This window comes from Eptesicus fuscus, chromosome 20, assembly GCF_027574615.1.
Source record: "Eptesicus fuscus isolate TK198812 chromosome 20, DD_ASM_mEF_20220401, whole genome shotgun sequence".
Classification (NCBI taxonomy): Eukaryota; Metazoa; Chordata; class Mammalia; order Chiroptera; family Vespertilionidae; genus Eptesicus; species Eptesicus fuscus.
Genome location: NC_072492.1, coordinates 36,351,840 through 36,376,123, shown reverse-complemented (window position 1 = coordinate 36,376,123; position 24,284 = coordinate 36,351,840). Strand labels below are relative to the sequence as shown.

The 24,284-nt window shown below is 40.3% G+C and overlaps 1 protein-coding gene across 5 annotated transcripts in view; it reads left to right on the top strand.

Moving 5' to 3' along the window:
- The window catches only part of BRCA1 (BRCA1 DNA repair associated), a 51,255-nt gene extending 27,467 nt beyond the window's left edge, over nt 1-23,788 (top strand). For 2 of the 5 annotated variants that reach the window (XM_054709481.1, XM_054709480.1), the window contains exons 11-23: nt 623-794; nt 1,235-1,255; nt 3,143-3,314; nt 5,782-5,966; nt 7,765-8,072; nt 11,500-11,587; nt 13,745-13,822; nt 14,319-14,359; nt 16,299-16,382; nt 19,174-19,228; nt 21,143-21,216; nt 21,588-21,648; nt 22,652-23,788. In XM_054709481.1, coding sequence (XP_054565456.1) covers nt 623-794; nt 1,235-1,255; nt 3,143-3,314; nt 5,782-5,966; nt 7,765-8,072; nt 11,500-11,587; nt 13,745-13,822; nt 14,319-14,359; nt 16,299-16,382; nt 19,174-19,228; nt 21,143-21,216; nt 21,588-21,648; nt 22,652-22,830 — 1,518 coding nt within the window. In that variant the 3' untranslated portion in view covers nt 22,831-23,788. Of the gene's footprint in view, nt 1-622; nt 795-1,234; nt 1,256-3,142; nt 3,315-5,781; nt 5,967-7,764; nt 8,073-11,499; nt 11,588-13,744; nt 13,823-14,318; nt 14,360-14,818; nt 15,261-16,298; nt 16,383-19,173; nt 19,229-21,142; nt 21,217-21,587; nt 21,649-22,651 lie in introns of those variants that run through there. The other 3 variants (XM_054709483.1, XM_054709484.1, XM_054709482.1) reach the window with 3 other exon arrangements.
- The last annotated feature ends 496 nt before the right edge of the window (nt 23,789-24,284 follow it).

The window sequence follows — 24,284 nt, the reverse complement described above, 5'->3', positions numbered from 1 at the left end:
CCTTGGAAACACAGTCTATGTAAAATGTTAACGAAGTCATGCTAATTTTAAATACCGAAGTATTATAAGCACCTTAATTATTTTTTCGCTCCTGAGCTTTTAAAATAAAGTAATCAACTTCAAAAGGACATCACAATAAAATAAAGCAAGTCTATTTGGGAGAATTTGAAGAATTTTTTCCCTCCTTTAACATCATTCTGAAATCATTTCATGGGCATTAACTGCATGAATATGGTTGGATTAAAAGGTATTCAGCCAGAACTTATAATTCCATACTAGGTGATTTTAATTCCCATGCTAAAATTAATTGGTATGACATACTCTGGTGTTCTGGTAAATTTCTAAAAGAGTGTAACTTTGCCGAGACCGATTTGGCTCAGTGGATAGAGCGTCGGCCTGCGGACTGAAGGATCCCAGGTTCGATTCCGGTCAAGGGCATGTACCTTGGTTGCGGGCACATCCCCATTAGGGGGTGTGCAGGAGGCAGCTGATCGATGTTTCTCTCTCATCAATGTTTCTAACTCTGTCCCTCTCCTTTCCTCTCTGTAAAAAAATCAATAAAATATATTTTTTAAAAATAAAATAAAAGAGTGTAACTTTATGTCATTTTTTGTATCTGCAGCAGAGGGATACCATGCAAGATAACCTGATAAAGATCAAGCAGGAAATGGACCAACTGGAAGCTGTGTTAGAGCAGCAGGGGAGCCAGCCTTCTGACAAGTCCCCTTCCCTCACATTTGATTCTTGTGCTTCTGAGGACCTACTAAATCCAGGACAAAACACGTCAGAAAAAGGTTTGTAATATTGGCCAAATTCCTCTTAAGCAAAATTCTTCCTCTCCCTAAGCCGTTATCTTCAGAAAAATGTGAACCTAGCTTGAACATTTTATGATCTTTGCTCAGCATATATTTGCTGAGTCACTCCATGGGTAATTTTAGAGCCTCGGTTCTAGTTCCTGCTTCCAACTAATTTACCATTCAGAGAGATCAAGACAGTCATTAAGTGTAATTTTCTGACTGAGTACCCAAAATGAGGAGATGTTATGGGGAGCCCATAGGAAGCTGAGTGCAATGGGAGAGATTAGAAATAAGTAACCCCCTCATTTTAGAAAGCTTATAAAAAACACTCATATTCCTGATACCACAGGTGTGAGATCATAAAGCCCTATTCCATGTGCTTTCTGGTTTATAAGGAAGAGATGCCCTTTACCTGAGGAACTCATCTTGGTCCCCAGAAAACCCAATTATGTGGCAGAGTCAGGTGCTTTATCCCAACATTACAGTTATCAACAAGACCAGATGGATCTATGAGGAGGTGATTAGAGTAACCCAGACAGATGGAGTTGATCAGAGCTGACTTCCTGTAAGAAGTGAGCGTTGAGGCTGGCCTGCATGGCTTGGTGGTTTAGCATCATCCTACAAACCAGGAGGTCATGATTTGATTCCCGGTCAGGGCACATGCCCCAGTTGCGGGCTTGATCCCCAGTGTGGGGCATACAGGAGGCAGCCGATCGATGATTCTCTCTCATCATTGATGTTTCTGTCTCTCCCTCTCCCTTCCTCTCTGAAATCAATAAAAATATATTATTTAAAAAGAAGTGATTGCTGAGCTGAGGGATAATGTGGCATAAATGAAGGACAGTAAGATGAAATTTTGAGTATTTAGTTGAAAAGAGCATTATGAAAGACAGCACATCGAGCAGGTTTTTAAATAGGGGCAAATGTGTAGTCAAGTAGATGAGAGGTTAGGCACAGGCATGGGTTCCAGAGGGGGAGTTGGTGCTTTGAATAGGCAGGTATGGCAGTCCTCCCAAAGTGTTCATTTTATCTCAGTGATACCTACCCAGCTAACTTAGTGTTCAAGTTCCTTCTTCATCGTGTCCTTCCCCAGTCCTACTCAGGGCAATAGGGCCTTCCTTTCAGTCTTTCTAGGAACTCAAGTCTTTATTATTCAGAATTGTGGTTTTGGTCAGGGAGTGTGCCTTGCAATATTTTTATGTTCAGGGAGAAACAGTAGCTTATGCATGAGAAGTTAGGAACTCTGTTGCTATGGCAGTGGTTCAAATGTATTTCTTCAATGCTTTCTTTGTAACTGTATCTTCATTTAGTTCATCTCCCAGATAATGAAGCCCAAAGTCTAGTCCCCAGCATAATTCTCTTCTTTGAGGTGCTTTCACCATCTTCAGTCTATAAACAGGCTAGACTTTTCATTTTTATGCACAACTTACAAAATGTTATTGTCTGGCTTTGATCATATGTGTAAATCTATCTCATCTTTGGGGGAGGGGTGTTTATTTTTTTCTGAAGATCTGCAGACAAAATGTTTTGTTGTGGATTTTTTTTTAAATTTTATAAATGTTATATTTATATACATGTTGTATTATGAATTTGAAAAAACCTTTTTGAAAATTTCTTACGAATCTCTATATAAAATATTTTGTTAGGAGGTTTTGCTTTATCCTTTGTAGTAAAGGTATTGATAGTCTAGGGCAGTGATGGGCAACCTTTTGAGCCTGGTGTGTCAAACTTCGCCAAAAAACTGAGCATAACTCGGGTAGTGTGTCACTTTGAGGAAAAAACATTATTTCGCAAATGTTTCATCCTCAGGAGCAGCAAATGTTTCATCCTCGGCATGCGGCCGCCTCAGCGGCCACATGTCATAAAAAATGGCTACGTGTGTCACTGCTGACACGCGTGTCATAGGTTTGCCATCACTGATTTAGGGCCAAGAATAGATAAATATATGATGTTTTTCAGCCTTGTCTCAGTTGAGTGTCTTTATTTACCCAGTCTTAAAGTGTTTCATTTATTTATTTACTTATTTTAATTCCATTTGGTGCTGGATCACTTGTGTTTATAATATTATGTCTGATATACTTGCTTAAAAACCAGTTTGATTGTCACAGATTGCTGCTTTTGGAAATCAATATACTCACCCTGGCCGGATAGCCCAATTGGTTAGAGCATAGTCCCAATGTACCAAGGTTTGATTCCCATTCAGGGCACATGTAAGAATCAACCAATGAATGCATAAATAAGTGGAATGACAAATCAATGTTTTTCTCTCTTTCTCTTCCTCTCTCTAAAATCAATAATGAAAAATAAAGAAAAAATCTACATACTCACCTGAATTATCACATCAGGACAAAGCAATAAATTTCTTTGTTTTCCTATTCCGTTTAAAATAGTATTAACTTCAGAAAAAAGTGATGAATATCCTGTAAGCCAGAATTCAGAAAGCCTTTCTGCAGACAAATTTCAAGAGTCTCTGGATAGTTCCACCAGATATAAAAATAAAGAACCAGGAATGGAAAGGTAAGAAGTAATAAATGTCAAATTGTGGTATCTAAGTAACACCTTTACTTACATTGAACTCTTTTTATTAAATATTTTTCACAGTATCTTTGAGTGTGCACTCAAATTACTATTGAGATTAGTTTGTATAGTACTTTATATTTTCAAAAATACTGTACCTACTTTCTCATTTGACCTTTACAACAACACTGTGATGGTAAAAGGACAAGTTCTGGACTATTACTCCTATTTGATAGTTCAAGAAAGAGTCTCAGAGCCATTAGAGTCACATATCTCACCACTCTAGGAAGGAAAAGGAATTCATATTTATTGAGTTCCTACTGAGTATATGTATATTTTTACTTACTTTTTTGGGAATAGTGACAAGTTGTCAAAAATCTAATGACACTATCTTTTCCAAACCTCTTGAACTAGACTGAGGATATATTATTGAGGCTGGGGTACTGGCACTGTGGCTGACAGAATTAAAAGATCAGGCCAAGCCGAAACCGGTTTGGCTCAGTGGATAGAATGTCGGTCTGTGGACTGAAGGGTCCCAGGTTCAATTCCGGTCAAGGGCATGTACATTGGTTGCAGGCATATCCCCAGTAGGGGTGTGCAGGAGGCAGCTGGTCGATGTTTCTCTCTCATCAATGTTTCTAGCTCTCTATCCCTCTCCCTTCCTCTCTGTAAAAAATCAATAAAATATATTTAAAAACAAAACACAAAACACTTGGACCCTCCCTTTGTGGACTCATTAGTAGAAAGTAGCATGAGAATAATACTTCTTTTTTTTTTTTTTTACAGTTATATAATACATCATCTGTATATTATACTGTGTGTTCAGTACCCACCATCAAGTGTCCTTCCATCACCATTTGTCCCCTCTTTACCCTCTCCTAACTCTCCACACCCCCCTTTCCCTCTGGCAATCGCCATACTGTTGTGTCTATGAGGTTGTTTTATTCTTTCCTTAATACTTCACCTTTTCACCCGGCTCCCCATTTTTTTTCTCTTAAAACCAGTAATAGACTGATTATACAGCCCAGGGAACACAGTAGACCTATTTCCTTTCCTGGATGCTCCTTCACAAGGAAGTGCCGATCCTGGCTCAGCATTTGAAGCTTTAGCACACTGTTTGTTCTCCCTGTGACTTCGTTTGGCTCATTAGTAGAAAGTAGCATGAGAATAATACTTCTTTAAAAAAAAAAAAAAAAGATCTGGCCTTCAGTGCTCTCCCTCCAGGGACTACTCCTATGCCCCTCCCTCCCTGGCCAAGCACATTATTAGCTTTCTCAAGCCCAAGCTTCTTTTTAAAATGTGTATATATATATATATATATATATATTTATTTATTTCAGAGAGGAAGGGAAAGGAGAAGAGAGATAGAAACATCAATGATGAGAGAGAATCATGGACCAGCTGCCTCCTACATGGCCCACACTGGGGATCCAGTCTGCAACCCGGGCATATGCCCTGACCCGAATCAAACCGCCATCTCCTGGTCCAAAGGTTGATGCTCAACCACTGAGCCATGCCGGCCGGGGCTAGGGCTCTTCCTTTACCTCTATAACTTGTTTCCTAAGCCCATTTTTTCTAGGAATTACTTTTTCTACCTCTGTAATTTACTCAATAAATGTTCTCTTATAAAAATAAACCAAAGATCTGGCCTCCAGAGGCACTAAACCTATATTTAAAGGTAATGACTTCATTGCCAAGCTTTAACTAGTTGAAGCTTCCATTTAATATTCAGATCAAATATTTCTGCTCTTCCTCCCCCTCCCACAAGAGACTTAAACATTTCATTGAACTTCCTCCTTCTACTAGATTACTTGAGAGCAGCAATTTAGATCTTGCTCATCTTTAATCCACAGAGCCTAGTTTTGATGTTTGACTCATAGTAAACACCTAATAATTGTTTGAATTAATTAGCTGATCTCTGAGGTCCTTTAAATCTGTTAAGTATCTTAATCAGCCCAAGTCCTAAAACCTGAAAGAATAAAGAAATTACTTATTGTGTGCATAGAGAATGACTCGATACTGAAAAGGCAGGAGATAAGGATGATCCTATGAAATTTGCTGAAATTGGTTGTAGAAAGAATGAGTGTATCGATGTCAAAATTAATCATTAGCTTTCTCTATTTTCATGAGAGATGTGATTAACACATCCATGAGGACTCAAGTGGAATAATACTTTCTGTTTTATAGAATTTGAGTAAGTGGTGGTAGATCATTTGCTGAAATTTGCTGACATGCTTTTAAACAGCTAGGAGATATAATACTTACTGCCTCGGACCAGACCCTAAGGGGAAATGTTCTGTGTCAACCCTGACATGTTGGCAGACATCATGAAAACAGACTTCTAGGCCATCACTTGAGTGTCTCTCCAACAATGAGCTGTTTTACTTATGCTTTGGCTGCCCAGGACGTGTGATAAGTCCTTTCATGAGTCGTGGTGATAAAAAAAATCTCCTTGCATCCTTGCTAGCTCTTCTACATCCCAGTTGTTAGATGACAGGTGGTATGTGCACTGCCACTCACAGAGTCTTCGGAACAGAAACCGCCCATCTCAAAAGGAGCTCATTGAGAGTGTTGATGTAGAGGAGCAACAACTGGCCAAGTCTGAGACCCAAGATTTAATGGAACCGTCTTATTTGCCAAGACAAAATCTAGGTAATATTTCATCTTCTCTGTTGGACAAGACTTATTTTACTCTGAATCTTACCTAAAGGTATTCTGGTTCGTCATCTTTCATATGTACTAGTATATCATGAATGCATCTGTTATACTTAAACCTATTTTTTTAAAAATAGCTTGAATGTTTATCCAAGTTTACTTGAAAATTATTGTAGTTGTTAATCTGTCTATATTGGTTTAATTCTTTTTGAAGATGAGAGAGTCTTGGTGTACTCTAAATATTTTATTTCAACTGTTAGATAAGAGTTCTAGAGCCCTGGAACAAAGTTTTTGGCCTGTCCTTGATTGAAAAATGAGTCAAATCTCCAAAGTAAGCTCTTATGTTATGAATTAATGAATATAAATGACTATATTTTTTATGCCTTATAAATCACTTTAAATAAATGGTGTGTGTTATGGCTTGTGAATTAAAGTTTGAATTAGTAAAGAAAATTTTAAATTAATCCTCTAAAATACATTATCATAAAAGATGCCTTTTGGCTTCTGAATGTGGTATTTGACCATTTTAATTAGGGTCATTTTGGGAATCTCATACATTCTACTTAGTTATGCTTACTTCTGATTGAGTGGCATTTTCTGAAATGTTTCAGGGATGATCTCCTGTTTTTAATTTGGTGATGATATCTGATAATCTATTATGTGAAAAGGGTAATTATATCATCATGCATGATGAAACAAAAATTGAATATTTTTCATATTTCAATATATTTTCCTTCCTTACTAAAGTACTATATGTTCATTGCCAAGCAGTTGGAGAATATAGGTAATAAAAAAGGTTATTTAAAATTAGATAAAATAAATGACCAAAATTATAGAAAGCATACCTTACAGTATTGCATTTCATGGATTCTAAGGTGCAGATTTTTTTCATGTTTGGACTCTGAAATAGGATAGCATCTTAAATTCAATGGCATATGTTTTGTTTTTAATTGCAATAAAAATACATAACAAAAGTTACAATCTTAACCCATTACATTCAGTTACAATAAGAATATACTTAACACTAGTATACACTTAGTATACCATTTTTAAGTGTATACTAGTGTTAAGTATATTCTTACTGTTGTGCAACTATTCTCTAGAACTTCTTCATCTTGCAAAACTGAAGCTGTACCCATTAAACAACAACTTTCCACATACCTCATCCCCTGGCAACCACCATTCTACTTTGTGTCTAAAAGTTTGGCAACTTTAATACCTCATATAAGTGGAATAGTACAGCATTTGTCTTTTTGTGACTGACTTAAACCATTGTATGTATATAACACATTTGCTTGATCCATTCATCCATTGATAGATACTTGGATTGCTTCCACTCTTGGCTATTGTAAATAATTCTGCAATGAACATAGGTGTGTGCATTTCTCTATTTCATAGTAACTGAATGTAATGGGTGAAGAGTACTCCATTGAAATAGATGTGCCAATCTATTATCGGACATTTAGGTTATTTCTAGAACTTTACTGTTATAAACAATATTGCAGTGGACATTCCTATGGCTAAACTTGTGCATACATCTTTTACTTTCTTAGGATACACTTATAAAACTTGAATTATTGACTGAAAGTGTAAACACACATGACTTTTGGAATATAATGCCAAATTGTCCTTTAGAAAAGTTAAGACACCTTGCACCTCCACCAATAGTGTATTAGCACACTCATTTTTCTCTTAACCTGACTTGATCTATCTTTTCAATTCTTAGCAGAGACTAGATGTTGTAATTCAAGATTCATTTTCATGTAGACTAAATTTCATCTCCCATTCCTTTCAGAGGAAAGTCCTTACATACAGTCTGGAATCAGCCTCTTCTCGGATGACCCAGAGTCTGATCCCTCTGAAGACAGAGCCCGAGAGTCAGCTCATGTTTGCAGCATGCCAACTTCAACCTCTGCATTGAAATTACCCCAATTTCAAGTTGAATCTGCTAAGAGTCCAGCTGCTACTCACACTACTAATGCTGCTGGGTATAATGTGAGGGAAGAAAGTGCTAGCAGGGAGAAGCCAGAGGTGACATCTTCAGCAAAAACAGTCAACAAAAGAATATCTATGGTGGCATCAGGCTTGACCCCAAAAGAACTTGTAAGTGTATCCATATGTATCTCCCTAAAGACTGAGACTTCATTTACATACCATAATAGTTTTAACTAGGTAGTAGTAATAAATAACTTATAGGAAGAAATCTAAGAAATAGGTATAATTCTAATGAAATTTAATTTTTATTACTAATTTCTGAAATTTTGGACCTAGATAACACTATAGCATGAATCATTTTGTATAAATTTACTTAAGAAAATAATTATTAGCCCTGAATGGGTAGCTCAGTTGGTTAGAGCGTCCTCCTGATGCACCAAGGTTGCACGTTCAATCCCTTGTCAGGGCATATACAAGAAGCAACCAATGAATGTGTTAATAAGTGGAACAATGGATGTTTCTCTCTCTGTCTCTCAAATCAATTTTTTAAAAAGAAAGTAATTATTAAATATTAGCAGAGAGGTTATAGTTTTGGGTATGATATAGAGCTTTTTAAATTTTATATATATATATATATATAAAAGCGTAATACGCTAATTCGGCCTGACATCCTTCTGATGACCTTCTAGACGAAGCCGGGGTTTCAAGGGAAGCCTGGGTCCTGGGTGCCAGAGGGAAGCTGGTGCTGGCAGCCATAGGAAAGAAGGCCTACTCTTGCACTAATTTCGTGCATCGGGCCTCTAGTATATATATAAAAGCCTAAGCAACCGAATGACCGGTTGCTATGATGCGCACTGACCACCAGCAGGCAGATGCTCAACGCAGGAGCTTCCCCCTTGTGGTCAGTGTACTCCCACAGTGGGAGTGCTGCCGACCCATCCCAGTGGCAGCCACTCACTCCCTCGGTAGTCCTGCAGGTCCAATCTCCTAAGAAAGGGCCAGGCACCGACTGATCGGCACGGTCGGCATGATCCCAACAGCACTGCTGGCCTCCTGGAAGTCGGCCTCAGGCACCACAGCCACTTCCCCTCCCTAGAAACTCCACAAGGAAGAAACAATATAAAAGCGGTCACCAGGTGGCTCCTGACAATGAGTCCAAACCGAACGTCAGCAGTACAGATCTGGGATCCGGATCCCAGGCCGGCAAGGGCATCCCACCAGCTGCCCTGAGGGCCAATCGTGTTCCGGGTGCCCCCACCCCCAGGGACTGTGCCAGGCACAGGGCTCACAGCTTGCCTCTCCCGATCAGGACTGACTGGGCGTGAGCCCACAACAGGCACAGTGGGGCTGGGATGAGCGGGAGCGGCAGGCGGCATTGGACTGCCGGTTTCAGCCCAATTCCCTTAAGCCACGCCAAGGGACCCCACCTGTGCACGAATTCATACACCGGGCCTCTAGTTTTTATTATAAAAATCAAGTAGGTGTAGCTCTACTCCCCAGAAGGCATCTTTTCCCCACTTTGAGAGAACGCACCAGCATGATTAGCTAAATTCAAACTGGTTCCGAGCTCACTGCCAGATAATGGCATTTCTCCAGTGTTTATTTGTCTTTATCCTGGTTGGTGATATAGTTATTCAGTAGCCTGCCCTATCATTTCTGCTCTGCAAGAGCCTCTCTTCCCTATTAGGATTTTGACATCTCCTTGGGTCCCTAATGCTGGAAACAGGAATTGTTTCTCACTAAGGAAAATACCCATTAAAATACTAAGATCACTGAAACATTGTTTCTGAGTGTAGATTTCAGACATCTTAGTAAATTAATCACCATTGGTATCACTTCATAATAAAATAATTGAGTGAATACATCTTAAAGAACCATGATAAGATAACACACCAGAGTATCAAATGGATCTAATGGGGGTATAATTTATTATACACAGAGATGACCCAGTCATTCTTAAGCATCTTTGTTAATATATCCTTCCTAGGATAAGAACCATTTCTCATTCTAAGTTCTCTATGCGTAGCAGCTGAGCATAACGTTCTTTGTAACCTACTACTAAAAGGGCAAAGTAAGCTATGTCTTCCCTAGAAGATACAATGAATACATTCTCATCAATAATGCTAGAATTCTAATTTCACAATCAGGTGCCCAGACCAGCTATTTGCTCTGAAAATTCATACCTGTGTTCGGTTTATGTTGCTCTTGATCATTTGCCTACATATCTAGAATTTCCGTTTACTCATTGAAAATTAGCATTTCTTGTTTTGAAGTTCGGCTTTTCAGAGAAGGCTAAAATAATTTAATCTTTCTTGCCATGGGCAATTCTGAGCTGCACATTAGACTGTAAGTGGCTTGGGTACATATTGTCTTTAAACAAGCAAAGAGGAAAACTTTTCAGCTCTATTCAGACTTGAAGTGTGGTAAATTTATTATGAAAGCTGCTGACTGTATTACACATGATTAATTCTGAAACCCATATTAAAATGATCTTTTCAGCGGTTGCTCTTCTAACTGAACACTGTTCAAGGCCGGGATTTCAGCATTTAATCAGTTCAGAATTGCTAATGATCCTGGCAGAGGGCAGTGACAAAAGGGGGGAGGATGTCATTAGCTTCTCTAGTCTGCCTTTTTAGTGCCCTGTGGCAGTATGGAATGAAGCAGCATGAAAGAAGGATGGCCTGATCTCCATTGCAATATTGTGCAGCACATAAATATTGGCATGGTGGTGATGGCTAATAAATGATGGCCTTTGGTAAACTGAGTTATTTACCAAATGGTTGCTACTAATTATGTCAGTTGTGTCCATAATGGATCTGGTTCATTTCTTTTACTACCTATTGATTTTTATTTGGTTGATAGATAATAGCTAGAAGGCTCTAGATTTCCTTTGGGAATAATATGAGTTTCTTCAGTCCTTCCCCGTAAGAGGAATTGATAGTTTTTGTACTCTTGACTTGAATGTTTTTGAGCTATCAGAGGTTTGCATCTTGTTTTAATCCTCACCTGAGGACATACTTAAAGAGAGAGGAAGGGAGAGAAAAACATTGATTGGTTGCCTTGTTTATGTGCCCCAACCGGAAATCAAACCCACAACCCAGGTATGTGCCCTGACTGGGAATCGCATCAGTGACCTTTCAGTGCACAGGATGATGCTCAACTAACTAAGCCACTCAGCCAGGCACATCTTGTTTTTAAGCTACATATCTGTAACATAACTTTCTGTGTAGGCTAATTACCTCTCAGCTTATATATAGTGTAGGCTGATAAATCTGTGTTATAGTAGAGCAGCACTCTGAAAAGAAACTAGATGTGTTGGGCAATTCAATGATATCGGCTATTAAAGAGAAAATTAATATTATTTTGAATCCTTGGTTATAGTTCATGTCTCCTAGCATGAATTACTTTAGAATTTCTTCCTCTGATTTGTACATAATTTGTATTAAATTGCTATTTATTTTGAGACTTCAGACATGTTAGGATAAAAAGAATGTACCTTTTCTGTGAGAAAAAAATGGAGATTCAAAGCTAGGATAACTAATGCTCTAAGCTGTGCACTAGAGGTAATTTATAATAATATTTTATTTGATTTCAGATGTGTGTGCACAAGTTTGCCAGAAAACACCACATCACTTTAACTGATCTAATTACTGAAGAGACTACTCATGTCATTATGAAAACAGGTATACCAAGAACCTTATGGAATGCATTGCATCTGTTATATGGAACTACATGAAGAAATGGGAGTATTCGTTAAGCATAGCACGGGTGAAAGTCTTCCAGTAGTTGATCAACTATGTTTTGCGAAAGAAAAATAATAGTTTTCTACTTCCTGGCCCCCTTTTGTTTTGGGTTTAAGATTTGGAGAGTGGTGAAGCAGAACAATGGACCACTTTTACTAACCCACCCTGCCTGGGCTATTCTGTGGGAAGGGCTTTCTGGTAAGGCAGAGCTCAAATCCTAGAGGAATAAATAGGGCAAAGGGGAGAATGGATGGAAGTGAGCCTTTATTCAAAATCTGGGAGGTGGAAAGCCCTAGCTCCATGTCTATTTCATGTCCTAGCTCCACACAAACACTAGTTTGAGTGTGGTTGAGAGTTTTTCAGGAAATAAGTACAGTATCAGCTCTGAGATAGCCAGCATGTGGAAAAGGAAAAACAGAAGGGAAAAATGCATCTGTCCTACACCTTCCCCTTTTTAAATCTTAATTCTGACTCCCGTGATAATGTAGACCTCCGAGTCTTTTAGTTGACTATAAGCTAAATCTGAATAAATATTTCAGGGCTGCTAAAAAGCTCATTTAAAATTAGACCTCATTAATACAAACCTATTGTCTGGAACAAGTAAAGTAAAAATCCTGATTTCCCCCACTGTATTCTCTGCTGGAGTGACTTCCTGGAAAACATGTGCTCTGTTTTGAACACTATGCTTTTTAAGCTGGTCACTGACATGTTAGAGAGTGTTTATCCAGAGGTAGAGGATGAGGATGGAGAAAAGGAACTGAGAACAATGTCATCTGAAGAACAGATGAAGGAATGAGAAGACTTAAGGGAACAAGACCACTGTCTTCAAATATTTGAAGTGTTGTTGTCTGGAAGAGGAGTTAGACATGCTCTTGGGCTCCGGGAAGCAGAGACCAGTGCATGCAGCATACAGGAGATGCAGCTCTTAAAACCTTTCTCAAAATTGACTTAGGAAATAAAATGGTCCACTCTGTTCACATTGCTGCAGGCCCTTGAGTAGAGGATCCAGAGTCCTTGGCAAGGACACATTGCCTCAGAACCTCTAAAATGTTAGCTTTGTACTCTATACAGATCGTACCACAGGGTCAGAGGATAATACAGGAACCAGGTGCCAGAACAAGATACCTCAAACCAAGTTCTATTTTAGAGTTGAATGTCATTAAAGTTTAATATATCTTAAACTATAGGTTTGGATCAAAGCTGCTGGAAGGTGAAAGGAAAACTTTAAAATGTAAATTAAATCTAAAGTAATTAGTCTTTAAACTCAAAGGCAATATAATGTTTTAAAAAATATGTTTTTATTGATTTCAGAGAGGAAGGGAGGAGAGGGAAAGATAGAAACATCAGTGATGAGAGAGAATCATTGATCGGCTGCCTCCTGCATGCCTCCCCCTGGAGATCAAGCCAGCAACCCTGACATGTGCCCTTGACCAGAATCAAACCCAGGACCCTTCAGTCCACAGGCTGATGCTCTATCCACTGAGCCAAACCGGCTAGGGCACAGAGGTGTTTTTGAAACACTAGGAAATAAACAGAAGTGATTATTTAGATACTTCTTTCTGGAATACTTATGAATAAAGGGAAAATGCTATGAAAATACTCTGTATTTTTCTGTCCCTCTCAGGGAAATTAGGAGGTTAGGATTCCCCAGGTTAGAAGTCTGGGGGTGAAAATTTTGTCACTTACATTGACACATCAGATAGAGGATTTCAACAATACTGTTTTCTTCTCCTTCCACATATTGCCATCCAGTAAAATAGGTCTCCCCCATCCACATGTATCAATACTACTGATGAGGATAATTCCCTGAGCACAGTGATGGATGTCTGTAGCTAGTCTTGTCATTGAGAAGATAGGGCAGACATCTCCTTTGGTTTTAACTTCGTATCAGCCTTTTCTAACTTCCAAAGATCCACACATGCTGGTTATCATTAGGGGTGCTTCCAGCCTCAGATTCTATCACGGGGGTATTGGAATCATCGATCCATATTGATTGCAAGTAGCATATAGAACTGGAGCTCATTAGCTTGTTAGGGCAGCACTTCCTGACTTTGTTTTCAACTTCTACTGATCCTTTGGATATTTTTCATTCTGCAGATGCTGAATTTGTATGTGAACGGACACTGAAATATTTTCTGGGAATTGCAGGAGGAAAATGGGTAGTTAGCTATTTCTGTAAGTATAGTGCATTTCTCCCCTCCTCCCTTTTCCACTTCAGAATTGCATTTTTACATCAAACATCTTACCACCTAAGGTTTTTTGCTGATGTTGTATCTGAATTACCAAAAGGTCTTTAATGATAACACTAAACTAGTTTTATCTTTAACACATATGTCTTTGTTCAGATAAGCTGGTGATGTTGGGAAAATGAATTTCTTTTTATAACTAATAGGACCTAATCTGCTCCTAGAATGTTAGTATACGAATTAGGGATTTATTTAATAGTAGGCAGCAATCCATGTGCAGCAGGTACTGTTATAATGTTTGGATTAAGCATCAACCATATCTCCAAAAAGAAATCTCTACTACAAGGAGCTGTGGCTTTATTGAGATGGGACTTCTGCTCAGTGTTATTCCTCCCAAGCTCTTACGTGAATTGCTTCACCGTCCACTTCCACAAAAAGCCCATGTTCTTCTGCATTGTGACCTGTCTTTTCTGTGATCTCTTTAGGGGTGACCCAGTCTATTAAAGAAAGAAAGATTCTAGATGAGGTAGGTACTTGATGTTACAAACTGATCAGAAAGACTTGATGCCATTGAGTCACATAATCACCGAAAATTTAACTGCTTCCTTCCTTGTACCACTTTGATGATGGGGATCATCAAGAATTATGCAGAGCAAACCCAGAAATTCTGTGCCTCATTCACTTGTTCTAAATTTCAGTAGAAACAATCATTTCCTTGGAGGAAGGAAAAGGAATTTATAAAGCAGAAAAAAGATTCATAAGCAAAAGAAATAGGCTCACCTAAATCTATATACATAGACCTTGATAGAGAACTGGTTGTTCACTGTTAAATTAAAGAAAAATCCTTCATATTAATATGCAAATGTGTTTGTTTAGAAATCAGAATCCTTCAGAGAGATGTTACTCTTTATGACACTGAGAACAGTGAGAGGTAAATAAGAAGAGTGTAGGAGGAGAAATAATTCTAGAACAGAACCATCTAAGAGCTGCTGGTGACAACAGATCAGGGAAAATAAAACTAACAAAAATAGTTTTGAGATATTATATAGTATTCAGTATATACACAATTAATTAAGTGATATTTTTGTTGGTTTTAACTATCATCCCATGGTATATATTATTGGGAGCCTACTCTGTGCTGGACACCAGGAATACAGCTGTAAGCAAGACTGACAGGTCCATTCTCTGGCCAGATTCTTGTTTTGTTGAAGGAAAATACACGATGAAAAAGATCATTTAAGATAGCAATAAATACCATGACCAGCAGATTAGTAATTGACCAGGGACAGAGATTGACCACTTTAGGAGGCCAGGGATGGCTTCTGAAATGCTTGAGCTGAAACCTAAAACACAGGAAAGAATTGGCCTTAGAAAGTGTAGGTAACAAGTGTTAAAGGCAGAGGAACAGCAAGCATAAAGGTCATGAGGTAGGAATGAGCTTGTTTGTTAAAGAAAAATAGATTAGTGTAGCTGGAGGATAGTAATTGGTAAATAATATGTAGGGAGCATAGATTAGGCAAGAGGCAAGATATATAAATTTGGGGATTTAGAAGGCCTTGTGTGTGGGGGGGGGGCGGTAAAAGATGGATGGAGAGGAGCAAAGGGGAGAAAATGAGACATTTGTAATCTCTCAACAATAAAAAAAAAATTGAGGGGTATATCCTAGGCATCCAGGAAGAGAGGTTAAGTAGGGACAGGGGTACAATCAGGCCTATAAAATTGAAGGCCATCTCCAAATAGGTGACATTTATCATTAGACTCTTCTCACGCAAGCGACTAGAAAGTATGAAGTGGTCTTTCCCCTAATATTAGCCTGTGGTTATACTACCATGACTTTATTTTACTTTGTAATAATATTGGCAGTGGATATGATCTTCTTCTACAACCTGAGTTTCAGTCAGAATTGTTTCTAAGCATTCTTCCCCTAATTTATCCCAAAAGCTCTAACCTCCCCAATCCCATTACTCTCATCCTTGACCAATCAAAATAGTGATAAGTAAAAGCTTTTTCTTCAGTGTATTAAATGTATATTTTATCATTATGGTTTCATTAACTAAATCTCTCAATGGAAATCTGAAAAACCCTTAGCTGGTAATACACAATTGATTTAAGAGATAAAGAATTCTCCCGTTATCTTTATAACTGCACAGTATTAGCAGTTTAATCTAAATGCTAAGTGAATGTTTTGAGAGGAGATAGATGTTGAAAATTAAAATACAGTAAGTCCCAGTGAGGTGAAAAGCCAATTGTTCATTTCTGCCCACAAAGCTTTATTTCAGGGAATTGATTTCAGCAGCTGAGATGCTGGTCAGTTCATCAGTCTACCAAAAAGAATGATTTAAGGGGAGTGGTCAAAAGATTGCCTAGCAATACTCAATTCCTTAAATATGGCACATCTACTCTGCTTCCACTGAGGGCGGCTTCTCTTTCTCTGATCCCTGTGGTTTGCATTTGGTCTCTTTTAGCATGACTTTGAAGTCAGAGGAGATGTTATCAATGGAAGGAACCACCAAGGTCCAAAGCGAGCAAGAGAATCCCAGGACAGAAAGGTAAAGCCCTCCTTCCCCAAGTTGACAGAAATCCCACCATCCCTCTGCATTCCAGGCCCCTTAGTTCATCTTTTAAGGGGTGTTACATACTGCTAGGTGCTTCCATATAGGTTCTTTTTTTTTAATTCTAGGCCAACAAGGTAAATAAGTATTATATCTATTTAATGAATGAGGGGACTTAGAGGTTTAGAGAAGTAATTTGGTCCAATCTGGGGTTCAAATCTTAGCTGATAAATGGCAGAGCTGGGATTTGAAACAGATATGAATCTAAGCCTTTGCTCTTTCCACTTTACCATAGCGTCTTTCTCTAAATTACTGTGGTAAGTGCTGTAAAGGGGATGTATGCAGTGCTGTCTGTGGATGCAGAGAAGAGAAAATGATTGATAATCAATAGCTAATATTTATATAATGTTCACTATATGCCAAGTCTAAATACTCAACATGTTTTAACTGATTAGCAATTTTATAGTAACCCTATTAGATATGTACAATAATTATGTCTATTTTATAGATGAGAAAATTGAGGCTCAGAGAGGTGGAGTAAGATGCTCAAGCTCACACAGCTAGTTGTGAACGCACAACTAGAAGTTGAACCCAGGCAGTCTAGCTCCAGAATATGAGCTCTTTTTTAAATTTATGGATTGATTTTAGAGAGAGAGGGAAGGGGAGAGAACCATTGATTTGTTGTTTGACTCATTTATGCATTCATTGATTGATTCTTATATATCCCCTGACCAGAGATTGAACCCGCAACCTTGGCGTACTGGGACCACACTCTAACCAACTGAGCTACCTGGCCAGAGCCTGGAATCTGAGCTCTTAATGACAATATTATATTTCTTGGAAAATTATAGGTTTCACCAAGGAGAAAAATAGCTGATTCTAACATCTTTGAAAACGAAGGACTAGAACACTCAGAAACACTCAGTGACGTTCCCAGATCATCCTGTAGCAAGTGATGTAGCCAAAAACTGTGTCCTCCTCTCAGGGAGAAGTCCAGGCAAGATTTCACACCTGCCTGTCAGGCCTGAGCCAGCACTTTCTTAGGCCCCTGACTGAGTGCTTACGTTCCCAGTCTGCCTGTCTTCCTCTTTCAAGTGTGCACCGCCAGGCATTTGGGAACATCCCACAAGGAGCACCTTCTGTCCTTTTACAGAACCTGAGGGTGAACCAATAGAGGTGATTTGCCAAGGAAAACTGCCCTGGGAGATGATCACAAATTATCAGTCCCTGGAGCTCTGAACCCCGGGGGTCAGCCCACCCTCACCTTCTTAACCAATGAAGTAACTTCCCAGATGCCAAGAAAAGCTTCTGGCCCTATGTATGTTTCTGCCTTCACCCCGGGGGAGCTCTGTGAGCCAAACGTTTTTTTCTTCTTCAAATTAAAAGTAAGAAAGTTTATTTAGAAAGTTATAGAGGTTGTAGAAGTGAGCCAGCTGGGCTGTGTAGGCTCAGGAAACAAGTTACAGAAGCAAAAGGGGGAGGGGGGGCGCTTGGAGCTTAGGAGAGAGAAAGGCAAAGGAACTGGCCTGGGGGAGCGGGAAGGGGAGAAGAGAAGTAAAGGGAAAGGCAGGGCTTGCTCCTGAGAGGGAGAACAGGCCCCAGCCATTTGTTTTTATTCCGCTGTATGCAAAGCAGAACTAGCACCAGATTTTTCCCTCCTTCAAAGGAAATTTCAGTGTTTGGGGGTTTTTCCTGCATGCGGGGTGGCAATGATGGGAAGTACCTGATCAAAGTAATGACATTCTGAAGATATGAAAATATCACCATAGTATTTTCCTATGAAAGAGAAATGTATTTATAGAGGTGAAACTTCAAATTTCTTATCTCATAACTAGACATCCTCTTCAATGACTATCAGCCTGGATGAAAAAATTCTTATCTTTTGTGCTTTTTACAGCAACATTTGGCTCCAGCTGACTGCCTGGGGAGAACTTTTTTCCCCCCCAATATATTTTTATTGATTTCAGAGAGGAAGGGAGAGGGAGAGAGAGATAGAAACATCATTGATGAGAGAGAATCATTGATTGGCTGCCTCCTACACACCCCACACTGGGGATTGAGCCCACAACCTAGGCATATGCCCTGACCGAGAATCGAACTGTGACCTCCTGGTTCATAGGTTGGCGTTCACAGATGCTGGAGACCAGAAGAAAGTCAGGAGAAAAGGAGCATGTACATATAAAATAAACATAGACCTCTCTGCCAATCAGAGTTATGGTTAGTTAGTACTGATGTACCAAGTTTGGATAAACATCAAATATCAACTAATAGCTGAATTTCTAGCCATTAAACATGCCCCTTCCACTCTCCCTAAAAAATGGCCTCGGGCGAGGATTAACAACAAAACAAACAAAAAAAGTCTTCTAAAATCCAACAATGTTCTGGACATTGGACTGATTGTCTCTGGAAGTAGCAGCAGAAATCGTCTGGTGGTAAAGAAAAGGAAAAAAGATGCCCAGCCGGCATGGCTCAGTGGTTGAGTGTCGACCTATGAACCAGGAGGTCATGGTTCAATTCCCAGTCAGGGCACATGTCCAGGTTGTAGGCTGGATCCCCAATGTGGAACGTGTGGGAGGCAGCCGATAAATGATTCTCTCTGATCATTGAGTTTCTGTCTCCCCCCACCTCATTCCTCTCTGAAATCAATAAAAATATATTTAAGGGGGGGGGGGGAAGGAAAGGAAAAGAAAAATGAAAGTTCTTAGAGAGTCTCTTTATGTTGTTTTTTATAAAACCCATACTCTTGTAACTAGTGTTTCTCTATTCCTCTGTTCCTCTCTTCTCCCAGATCTTCAAGGGCCTAGAAATCTGTTGCTATGGGCCCTTTACCAACATGCCCACAGGTAAGAGACTCGGGGGACTGCAGGGTCCAGCACCAGCCTTTCCCGTACAGCTATAGGAGGGGTCATCTTATGGGGGTTCCTCAGATTGGCGAGAGGTTAGTCTATTTATCTATCACCTGTCAGACAAAACTGCACTTAAATGTTATCCTGTGACAGACAAAAACAAAACCTAGCCCTGAGCCCCTTCTCAAGAGTTTGAAGGCAGTGAAGAATTAACATCTGTGCTCAGATGGGGTAGAGCTGCTCTTAGTGCCTTTTGGTCTAAGAAAGAGGGGGAAATAAATTAGGGAGAGAGTTCTTCATTTGATGGTGAAGAAAGCACAGCAGCTGCATAAGCCCTCTCCCATACAAGCTCAGAGCAGGGGAAGACGTGATGAACATTTTCTAATTAATCTGACACTGATGTGATGTTTTGGTGCTGTGGGGCTCAACTCTGGAGTTGTGCGGTACTGAAGCCCTGGTGGATGTTTAGATTTGATTTGTTCTCTTTTTCTTTTTTAAATCCTCACCTAAGGATATTTTTCCCATTGTTTTTCAGAGAGTGGAAGGGAGGAAGTAGGAAGAGAGAGAAAGAAACATCAATGTGAGAGAGACACATCGATTAGTTGCTTCCCCCACCCCTCCACCCCCCACCCCCCGACCAGGGGCAGGGAGTGAACCCATGACCCTTGGTATGTAGTAAAATACTCTAACCATTGAGAAACATTGGCCAGGGCTGGTTCAATTCTTTTCTTAATGAAGGCTACCTACCTTTACACCTGTGCTCACCTCTGTCCCAGGATCAAGTCCTTTTGCTTCTCAGAAGACGGCCTTAGCATGTGGTCAGGGATAGATGAGAGCCTGGCAAAGTAATTTTGCTTATGTCTTCTTTATTTGTTATTGATTGGATTTTTATGAAATTTCAACATGCCACACATGGATTTCTCAATGTTGTTGTACTTTGGTATAATGAAAACCAGGGCCTCTAGCAGGTATCATTTTAGAAGGGAGTCAGTTGCCGGGACCGGTTTGGCTCAGTGGATAGAGCGTCAGTCTTCGGACTCAAGGGTCCCAGGTTCGATTCCGGTCAAGGGCATGTACCTTGGTTGCGGGCACATCCCCAGTAGGGGGTGTGCAGGAGGCAGCTGATCGATGTTTCTCTCTCATCGATGTTTCTAACTCTCTATCCCTCTCTCTTCCTCTCTGTAAAAAATCAATAAAATATATAGAAGGGAGTCAGTTGACCTCGGTACGCTCAGACAAAGAGGAGCACCTCACCCATCCCCAGAAATGGGTTGATAGAAAAGAGCACCCATAGGGGCCCAGGAGCCACCCATTGGTCAGTTCTACTGATTTTTCAGGTCCAGGTACAACCTCTTCTGGTTTTTATTCCCTTGAGTGTGTTGATAGCAGCTCAGCATGTAGCCTTTCCCAGCTGATGTGCTGAGTCTCTGTCCGGGGTGATAAGTGTTTTTTGTTTTGTTTTGTTTTAATTATCTTCCCATATCTTGACATTTACAGTAATTACCACCGAGTATGGTGCTCTCTGTGGCCCTGATTATCAATTACCAACACAGAATTAGGCAAGGAGGGAGGGAAGACGGGTGGATGTTTTCTCACAGTATTCTACCTGCAACTTAGCAAATTAATGAAAATTAGATTTTTTTTTCTTGTGTTTTATTTGAGAGACTGTTAAACCTTATCTACCAAGTGGCCTTATTGGGACTGATAACCAGAGTAAGTAGCAAATCAGTGGCAAATTAACTTAGAATCCTGGCCCTCTAGTTTCAGGCCTTTCTGTCCCTTTGGAGTCAAGAGACAGGGACTCCCACTGAGAACCTTGCTCTAAGCCTTCATTCAGAGGAGTATGGGGTAGGGAGCCCAGGTGAAGCATGTAGATCACTGTGGTGATTTTCTGTCTCAATGCCTATTTAGATCAACTAGAGTGGATGGTGCAGCTTTGTGGGGCTTCTGTGGTGAAGGAGCCTTCATTATTCACCCTCGGCGAGGTAAGCATTTGGTGCCCTGTCAGGGGGGGAAACACAGTACTCTATCTGGTGATGGAGCAAGGCAGCACCCATCAATCCCTATGAACTACCCCTCCACACCCCAGTGTAGCCTGAGAGGTCTCTTAACCCAAGCCTTCTCTGACCACGTGTGTGTTTCAGAAGACTCCATCTGTAAGGGAGGAGTGAGGACCTGAGAGCTCTGAGTATTTAATATACTGAGGGAAGGCTCTTTTCCTCTAATCCTTCCTTTTTGCCGTGTGCCCTTCCTCCTCCTCTGTGTGGCTGCTTCATCACACCATCAAGAAATGGTGAAGTGACTGTTCCCAAAGTCCTATTCTGATACCCTCAATGTTTCCTTCCTGGGGATGCAGGGCACTCACCCAATTGTGGTCATGCAGCCGGATGCCTGGACAGACGACAGTGGCTTCCGTGGTAAGTCTTACTGTAAGCCTTCATCCAGAGGAGTGTGGAGTAGAGGGCCCAAGTTAAGTGTGCAGGTTACTATGGTGATTTTAGGTCTGATTGTCCTGTTTAGATTAACTGGAGTGAATGGTGCCCCTGTTTGGGGCTTCAGAAGGCCACAAGCATGTGCCTGTGAGATGAGTTTGGTTCACCACCGGTTACCCAGTGCTTAGTTAACACAGCGCTCAGTGCATTCGAGGGGCTCACATTTGTTGAAGGAATGGCTAAAATATCCTTTTAAAACCTTTTTGTTGTTTATTTTACATTACAAAAGTAATGCATGAACTATTTCCATTGAGGGGTTAAATATGAATGTTCATCACATGAAATAAAAATGAACACAAACAATAAAAGAATCCCAGTAATCGCGCCCCTTGGAGATGATCACCATAAAATTCTTTCAGGCATGTGTATATGTATATACATATATTTTACACGAATGTGATAATGCTCATATTGTGTTGCTTTTCACTTAAGATACTGCAAATGTTTTCCCATCATTAAATTGCAATGCTTTTTAACAGATTGGGGCTCATGTTAATAAAGTTGTTAAAGCTGTAGGCTTTCACCAGCTGTCACTCCTCAGGCTGCTGAATAAGGTCTTATGTCCTAAAGCAGTGGTCAGCAAACCACGGCTCGCGAGCCACATGCGGCTCTTTGGCCCCTTGTGTGTGGCTCTTCCACAAAATACCACGGCCTGGGCAAGTCTATTTTGAAGAAGTGGCGTTAGAAGAAGTTTAAGTTTAAAAAATTTGGCTCTCAAAAGTAATTTCAATTGTTGTACTGTTGATATTTGTCTCTGTTGACTAATGAGTTTGCTGACCACTAAAGCATTACTTACCATCAACACTTTTGCTTCTTCCTGAGTAACCCTAAGAACTCATACAACCAGGTGCCCAGAATAGATTAACTACAGTCTGGTCTGGGGAAATGTGAATTGACACTAATCTCCACTTGTGTTCTCTGTCCTCAGTGATTGGGCAGATGTGTGAGGTACCTATGGTAACCCGAGAGTGGGTATTGGACAGCGTAGCCCTCTACCAGTGCCAGGAGCTGGACACCTACCTGATACCCCAGGGCCCTGGGGCTGCTGCTGATTCCTGCCAACCATGTGTAGAGCCTGTCTCCACAGGACCCCAAGAACAAGCTTAAGAAATGGCCTTTTTCCAGGCCCTGGGAGCTCCTCTTTAGTCCTTCCACTGTCCTGGTTACTAAATGTTTTATGTACATCAACCTGAAAAGAACTTCTGGCTGTGTAAGGGTCCCTTAAAGATTTTCTGTTCCAAGTCTCCCTTTGAAATCTGCCATGAGCACAAAATTGTGGTAATTTTTCACCTGAAAAGAATTTTAAACGCCACCGGTTGAGCAAGATGCTGATTCATTATTTATCAGCCCTATTCCTTGTACCGGGGCTGTCGGCTTAGAGCTGGTGGCACAGAGTAGCTGGGCTCAGGAGAATAGATGGTTTCCCTGAATTTGTTTCTCTAAAACCGTGTGTTCATAAAGGCCAAGGGTCAGACTCTTAAATGGGAGGGAGGTGAGCACTTAGGGATCTGTGATGCAACTTAAAATCAGAACAGTCCTCTTAAATGTTGGAGTGGGGTATTGGGAAGGGAATTCAGAGGCAGGTAATAGATATAAATATGAAACTTGACGATTAATTAGAAAGAGGCGTCACGCTGACCCTGGTCTCCAAAAGTCTGGGTAAGAACTGTGTTCAAAGAGAGTCTTCTAATTCCCTGTTGGTAATAAATAAAATGTTTAATGTTGTAGCTCTGATATGTAACCCATTCCTCTTGAAATATAAGATCTCTGATATGAATATTTCATGTCTGTGAAATGACGGATCCCACCAGAAAAGGAGCTGTTGCTTTCCTTGAGGTAATTTTTTTCCTTTTGCTCCCTATTGTTGAACTGTACAGCTTCATAAATAATTTTGTTTGCTGGAGGAAGAGAAAGTGTTTTTCATAAACTCATTATCTGAGACTGTTTCTAGCTGTTGGAAGGACTATGTCTTCCTTAGCCCCACAGTGTGTGGGGGCAGTGCAGACTTGATTGTACAAAATACATTTGTCAATGTTGTACTATTCACCTTCAAATAAAGTTGGTAGCAAACACTTCCACACGAATGACTGTCCTTTATGCTCATGCCTGCAGACTTCTCAGAGCCTTTTCACTGTACTATAGTAACACCCATTTACTATCTCAGTCCTGTGGGTCTGAGCCAACTGGTTTCTTTGTTTCGGGTCTCACAAGGCCAAAATCAAGGTGTCTGCAACGCTGTGTTCCTTTCTAGAGGCTCTGGGGGATGAATCCACTTCCAAGCTCATTTCATGTTGTTGGCCAGATTGCTCCTTGCAGCTGTAGGATCTCTGTTTCCTTGTTGGCTGTTGGCCAGTGGTCATCCCTAGCTTCCAGAGGCTACCCACACTCCTAGGCTTATGACCCTACCTCCACCCTCAAAACCGAAAATGCTGGTCAAGTCTCTCATAGTTGGACTCTCTCTGACTTATCTCTATTAACTCCTGCCAGAGAATTTGTTAAGGGCTCAAGTGATTAGGTTGTGCCTACCAGGAAGTCCAGAGTGATCTCCCTATCTTATGGTC